At 45.1% G+C, this 7412-nt stretch overlaps 1 protein-coding gene across 6 annotated transcripts in view; it reads right to left on the bottom strand.

Moving 5' to 3' along the window:
• Positions 1–7412, bottom strand: part of Wdr20 (WD repeat domain 20) — a 76816-nt gene that overhangs the window by 22316 nt on the left and 47088 nt on the right. For 5 of the 6 annotated variants that reach the window (XR_003377280.1, XM_005343559.3, XM_013346403.2 and 2 more), the window contains exon 2: positions 4630–4812. Coding sequence is in view for 4 of the 6 variants with exons in the window: in XM_005343559.3 (XP_005343616.1) it covers positions 4630–4812 (183 nt within the window). In the remaining 2 variants the exon portion in view is untranslated. Of the gene's footprint in view, positions 1–4039; positions 4292–4629; positions 4813–7412 lie in introns of those variants that run through there. The other variant, XM_026781239.1, reaches the window with a different exon arrangement.

Below are 7412 nucleotides of genomic sequence, written 5' to 3'. Positions count from 1 at the left end.
CCACCACCGCCCGGCGCAACTCAAATTTTTATCCCTCCTTAAATTTTTTTTTTTTTTCCGAGACAGGGTTTCTCTGTGGCTTTGGAGCCTGTCCTGGAACTAGCTCTTGTAGACCAGGCTGGTCCTCCTTAAAATTTCTATCTCATCTATCCACCCACCCACCCATCCATCCATGCATCCATCCATCCATCCATCCATGCATCCATCCATCCATCCATGCATCCATCCATCCATCCATGCATCCATCCATCCATCCATGCATCCATCCATCCATCCATCCATGCATCCATCCATCCATCCATCCATGCATCCATCCATCCATGCATCCATCCATCCATGCATCCATCCATCCATGCATCCATCCATCCAGTGTATGTATGTGTGGAAGGGATGGAACTCAAGTCATCCATCTTGGCAGCAATATGTGCACTTTCTGAGACACCCTGCCCATATGTATCCCTACCTAACAACCAACCTGCCCTTCAGATGCACACCTGCAAGCATGTGCGGATCTTTGAAATGAACCAAATACAAGATGCAGCAATACAAGATGCAGCCTCTATCTTTCCCTCCATTACTGAGTCCTGCCCCCTTTTCAGTCTCACACAATGCAGTAGCAGCCAGCACCTTCAGACTTGTTACTATCTCCCTCCACAGTTAAGTTCCCTGAACACCAACCTGGGAGCTGCAGAGTAAGCTCAGAAGTTAAGTGCCTCTACTGCTCATGTCAGGCAGCTCACAACTGCCTCTAACTCATCTCCAGAGAGCTTGAAGCCCTCTCCTGGACTCATGAGGCACTGCACTTATGTGCACAGAGAAAAGACATACACATACACACACACACACACACACACACACACAAACACAAAAGTCTTTAAAAACACCTCATGACAATCTGACTGTGCTTCTGTTCTCTCCATAGGATCCCCCCCCTTCTCTTTCCTTCTCTCCCTCTCCCTCAAGACAAGGTTTTCTCTAGGTAGCCTTGACTGTCCTGGAACTCAGAGAATGATCTGTCTTTGCCTCCTGTCTAGTCCTTCCTTTGGTGGCCTCCTCCTAAGAGGTTCAGCTCGAAGCACACCACTTCCTCTAAGAGAGCTTCTCACCTGCCAGTTTAAAGCAGTCTGCACTCTCCTCCCACACCACAGTGGGTTGCCATCTGTGGCCACTAGCATGTGTGGGTGCTGTTTATACCCCTCTCCTCTAAAGGGTGACATGGGGCAGGTTTATCTGCTGTACACACAGCCCCGCAGGTGCTCATGGTATGCTGAACAAGTAAAGAACTGCCAAATCTAGTTCAAGCCCCCAGCCCTCACCTGACACTCACTAGCGCCTTCTCACTGGTCGTGCTACCTTCGTGTTCTCTTCCTTCAGTCCAATCTACCTTCTAAAATTGACAAGAGTTCTAAAAAACACATTTGACCCCTGATTAAAAGCCTAAAGTTCCCCTACAGTCTCCATGTTAAGTCCAAGTTTCTCCACATGACATGAATAATTTGGTTTTAATTCCTCTTTTTGGTGATGACTTCTGCTACTACCACCAACTCCACCCAGCGACTTGATTATGTTGTCACTTGATGCTCCAGAAAATGCCAAATGGTTTTCTTTCCAACTTTTTTGTTCTCGTTTGTTTGTCTGTTTGTTTTTAAACAGGGTCTTGTTCTGCAGCCCAGGCTGGCTTCCTGGCATGCAACACCATGCCTAATTCCTTTTCTTCTGAAGAGCATCCTTGCCTTCATCCTACCCTTACAAGTGCCCTCAAGATCCAGACCAGTGCTGTACTCTGCAAGTACTTCTCAGACCCTTTCACTAAATTTCTCCAATTCTTCTTTTTCTATTGATACAGGATCTCTGTGAAGTCCAGACTGGCTTTAAACTAGTGATCCTCCTACCTCAGCCTCTCAGTAAGCCACCCCATGTTTCCAGATAAATCTGACTTTTAAGAAAAATTTAAAATAGCAGTGGGGGGTGGAAGGGAGTCAGATATATGCCTCAGTGGCTAAGAGCTTGTAAAGGATCAATTCAACGCCCAGCAACTACATGGTGGCTAATAATGGTTTGTAACTTCAGTTCCAGGGGTCTGATAACCTCTAGCCTCCTTGGTACTATGAATGTGGTATGTAGACATGTATGTAACCAAAACACCCATATATATAAAATAAGTAAATACATAAATAAATGAATCTATAAACTTTTTTATTTGACATATTAAAGAATACACATGTTGGGTATACTGGTACACACCCTTGATCCCAGTACTTGGAAAGGAGGGCAGATGGATCTTTATGAGTTCATTAGCCTGTCTATATAGCGAGCTTTAGGCCAGTTTGATTTACATGAGATTCTGTCTCAAAACAACCAAAAACACAAGTAACATGTATCCCATCAGTACTTCATTGATGAGTCCATGCCTGGACTCTACCTGTCCATCCTTCTAACTGAGTTGCTAAGAAGGCAAGGTCAAACTGGCAACCACACCTGGTGGGGCTTACAAGCCTACAACCAGTAAGGTTCTGGAATTAATTTCTGGTTCCAGCAATATCATGATAAACTCTATGAACTTGCTGATGTGGACTTAGCATTTCTTTGCAGATTTCTTCATCCATAAAGTGAAAACCAACCATCCACCCTCCTATGTACAAGTAACAGGAACCTCTAACTCTCACACCAACACTGAGTGTAGCACAGGACATCTTTTTACAACATCTCTGGCACTTTGAAAAGTGCAGCCTTTGTGCTTGGGAGAAATGGATTCACACCACCAAAGACTTGTGAAGGGCACTTGGTTTCAATCTCGAGCTCCAAATGCCAACCTGGCATTAAAGCTTGCACAGTCTCACATTCCGAACAGCCACTTCAGCTGCAATCAAAGAGTAGGCAAGAACTTGTGCTTACATCATGAAGAGGGAGGATCTGCTTTCTATCCTGTAGCGCCATCACCAGGACAAAAGGGGTCTGGCCATCAGAGTCATGTGAACTCTAACTCCCCCACCCTCCCCCAACACAACACACAAACCTTTCTTGTTCTCTAAGTGGCATTCTGTGCCATCCTCTGTCAGAACTGCCTTTGGGTCTTGTTTACCAACAGCTTGGCATGGGGTTCAATCCACTCCCAGTCCATCACACGCTCTTTTACCCAAACACAAGCAAAACCCCATAATGATTCCAACTGCAGTTTCTGTTAACAATGCAGAAGAGTAACTTTGGGTCATCTTTCCCAGTCCTCATCAACACAGACAGACAGAATCACCCAGTTACTTAGAAATCACTTCCTCTAACGGCATTAGTAAAACGTCTGGGTAAATATACTTTTTTGTTAAGATTTTTAAAGGAGTCTATGGCCATACCACCCTGAACGCGCCCGATCTCGTCTGATTTTTAAAGGAAATGGAGTCAAATAGCTTTTCTCTTCAGCTGTCAATGTAGAGGACAAGTTTATTCCTCGTAAACCCAAAGGACCCAGGATGGTACTGAACACGCAGACAGCAAATGCCATAAGGACTACAAAGAATCAAAACTGCAGCTGTTTTGTGTGAGTTTGGGGCTCTTCTTCTCCCTTCCCAAAACCACTTCTTACATTAGACACGAGAGCATGCTGCTCCAGGAACATGATACTAAAACCAGGCAGCAGGACAAGCCACTCGTCCTTCTGACATGAAGCCACCTTCAAATAACAATTCATAAAAGGCTAAGTAACAAGGTGGAGATTAGAATCCAGAGTGTCTACCTCATCAAGTCTACTTCACCTCTGCCATGTTCCAGGAAAGTCACGCTAAAACAGGAGAGAAAGACTATCAAATATGTGGTAATACTTGGAGCTGAAAATCTACTATAATGGCTTGAATAAGTACAATCTATTTGACAACTTCTGCCTGCTATGTGTATTGATATATATATCAAGATCAAGAACTGGATATAAAGTACACACCTTTAATCCCTGCAGTTCTGCAGAAGCAGAAGGATCTCTGTGAGTTCCAGGTCAGCCTGGTCTACAGAGTGAGTTCCAGGACAGCCAAGACTACACAATAAGACCCCTGCCTCAAAACCAAACAAAACAAAAATCACACCTCAACTCATCAATATGCTTGCCTCTATTATTGAAGCAATGTGTGCTTATGCATATGTATGCATGAGGCACACACCTGTGAAGATCAGAGGTCAACATCCTGAAGCTCTCTCTGCTGGTCTCTATCTTTTCTTCTTCAAACAGGGTCTCTTGGAGCTCACTGACGGTCATCTAGACTAACTGGCTGGTGAACCCCTGGGATCCTTCGGTCTCCTCTTCCCGAGACTAGGATTAAAGACACATTGGCCATGCCTGGACTTTTATGTGGGTGCTGGAAATCCCAAGTCACACTTTACCCATGGAGGCATCTCCCCACCCCCATGCAGAAGGGTTTAAGGTATCTGTAGGTAGCTGATCATTCTCTGCACAAATACACAAACAATTACCTCGAGGAAAAACAAGTTCAGAACACTAATCCACAACATTTAAACTGGTATAATACGAGGTAAAGACAGCAGAGCAGACGAAAAATGGCTTGGCTCGACATGTAAAATAAGGCCCACTACCCTTGAGTAAGAACAGAGCTCTTAAGGGGTTCAACAGCTCAGGCGGGTGCTACTTACTTCCTCATTAAACAGCTTGCTAGTTTCTTTTTTGATGGGGTCTATGAGCTGGACTTGGCCTGCGGAAAAGCCCACTAGGAGAGAGACACTTTCTGCTGTGGCTGTTAGGTGGTTGAAGTCATGACAGGTAGGCTGTGTTCCTTTGTATATCCTTTTATCTATTGGTTTACTCAAGTCAGCAGCCTGGAGGAAAGAGAAAAATACATACAGTAAACAGCATATTGAGGTGAGAAAAGCTAAGTTAAACTATTTCATACGCTACTCCATTATAAACTTCAATTTTAAAAGCAAAGTTATTTAAAATACTGCTTCAATTGTGACAAATTCACCTCATGTTTTATAAAAGCAATTTCACATATGTAGCCAACTAGATATGTTAGATTATCTATAAAATATTCATTTGGAACTGTTGTTTCCACAATTTTCCTCCTTCAAATGTGTGTAACAAGGACTTCCAAACTTCAGAAGGAAAACCCCTTTGATCCTAAATTCCATTATTTCCAAATGCATTGCAAGAAGTCTAACAGACACTCGGGAGGCAGAGGCAGGCGGATCTCTGTGAGTTCGAGACCAGCCTGGTCTACAGAGCTAGTGCCAGGACAGGCTCCAAAGCCACAGAGAAACCCTGTCTCGAAAAACCAAAAAAAAAAAAAAAAAAAAAAAAAAAAAAAAAAAAAAAGAAGTCTAACAGAGTAAGTCTATGCACATACAGTTCAGGTATGTCTAGAGTACCTGAAAGCCCACTGCTCAGTTACCTAGAGTTAATGGTACTCAAAGTGTGGACTACAGACTGGCAGGCAGCAGCATTAACTGGAAACTCAGAACGCAAATTCTCTGTGCATTAGAAATGATGGGAGTAGCCTAGAAGCTGTAGTTTTACAAGTCTCCCAGGTGATCGGGAACCACCCGATCTGAGAACCACCACCGGGGCAGCTTCTGCTGCTGCCATCACCTCTACTGCTTACAGCAGCCCTACAACATCCTACATCAAGAGCAGTCACTGCCCTGCTTGGTTAATGCAGAGCTGGACTTGGAACCTAGCTCTGCTGACTATAAGCAGATGGGGGAGAATATATATTCAACACTCTAAGGTCAAAAGCAAATAGTGACTTTTCAATGTGTCCCCAACTCCCTCCTCCCCCATCCCCACTCTGTGCCATTAAAAATGTTGTTTGTTTTGGTTTGGTTTTTCGAGACAGGGTTTTTCAGTAGCTATGGAGCTAGTCCTGTAACTCACTATGTAGACTAGGCTGGGCTAGAACTCACAGGGATCTACCTGCCTCTCTGTCTCTGAGGGCTGGGATTAAAGGCGTGTGCTACCACTGCTCAGCTTGTTGTTTTGTTTTTTTTGTTGTTGTTGTTGTTTTGCTTTTTGTTTTTTCTAAGAGAGGGTTTCTCTGTGTAGTGCTGGCTGTCCTGAAACTCACTCTGTAGACCAGGCTAACCTTGAACTCACTGAAATTTGCCTGCCTCTGCCTCCTGAGTGCTGGGATTAAAGGCGTGCGCCACCACTGCCCGGCCAGTGGTTGTGTTTTAAAGCTGGTCCTCCATCACTCGTGGGACACACAAAAGCACAACTGGCCCCTAGGACACTTCCTCTATACCTCAGACTATTCTGTCCAAGCCCCTTGTTCCCTAATGGCACAGAAGGCAACACGTTGCCTACACCAAACAGAACTACTGTGAAGCCTGAAGGAACCCAGAGGACTTGCTCCCCATTCCCTAGGCACCCATCCGAACACAAAAATTACTTCTCTGAAAATATTCATGGATTCTACTATTGGTACTTGAGGTCTCTGGAGTCTAGCCCAGGCAAAAGAGAAGCTCACCACAAAGTCTGTCAGTTCACACAGCACAGCTGTCTCCCCATCTTCTCTCAACAACCACTGCCTAGCTCAATATATTTCTGTCCTGTTTACTCCCTACTTTTTGTGTGGCACTTTTTGGAGCTCACACCCCTTTTAACAGCAGCAGTCACTACCTGAGCCAGCCTCCATCTCTCGTTAAGGGGTCCTGACTCCCTGGCAGATGGCTTCCGAGCTCGAGGCCATCTGGCAGGATGGAGAAAGTCTAGACCTTATAACTTGGCAAGCTTAGACTTAAAGCTGTCTTCCCTTTTGACCGGTAGCTTTTTTCTGTCATTGAGCCTCAGAGAACAAGCCCTGCCTCCCCACAGGCAGAGGCTCTCAGATAGTAACCACAACCATCTTGTCTGTACCTCAGGTTCAAAGCTTCACTCCCTCCCTCATTTCCATCTATCAAAGCATGAAGATCTCCCCCGCTGCCACATTCCCCCCTGGTCTCACAAAGCAACAGTTACTACAGACTAGGCCCACACCAGGAACTTGACGCCCATTATCCCATTTCATCTCTGATGCGGTAACTAGGAAGGGATGCAGGGGTTCAGGTCCCGTGTTCGTCTCTACCTTCAGTTATTCTCCACACCACACCAAGCCTCAGCTGACAGGGCCTCTCTTTGCAGCTTTCATGCACCATGCCCCTAGTTAGGGTAGTCTCCTTGGCCATCTTCAGGAATCCTGCCAGTCACTTCTAAGACCCACTCGTTCTCCTGGCTACTGCTCTGTGCTCCTCAGTTAATCTGAGTTCCCAAACGCATAAACAATCCTACAAGGTCTAAATGCTTAATCACTTATGGCTTAAGAATTTTTAGTTCTTGGGGCTGGAGAGATGGCTCAGAGGTTAAGAGCATTGCCTGCTCTTCCAAAGGTCCTGAGTTAAATTCCCAGCAACCACATGGTGGCTCACAATCATCTGTAATGGGG

The sequence above is a fragment of the Microtus ochrogaster genome, chromosome 1 (genome assembly GCF_000317375.1).
Source record: "Microtus ochrogaster isolate Prairie Vole_2 chromosome 1, MicOch1.0, whole genome shotgun sequence".
Taxonomy (NCBI): domain Eukaryota; kingdom Metazoa; phylum Chordata; class Mammalia; order Rodentia; family Cricetidae; genus Microtus; species Microtus ochrogaster.
This window is presented reverse-complemented; position numbering and strand designations above follow the sequence as displayed.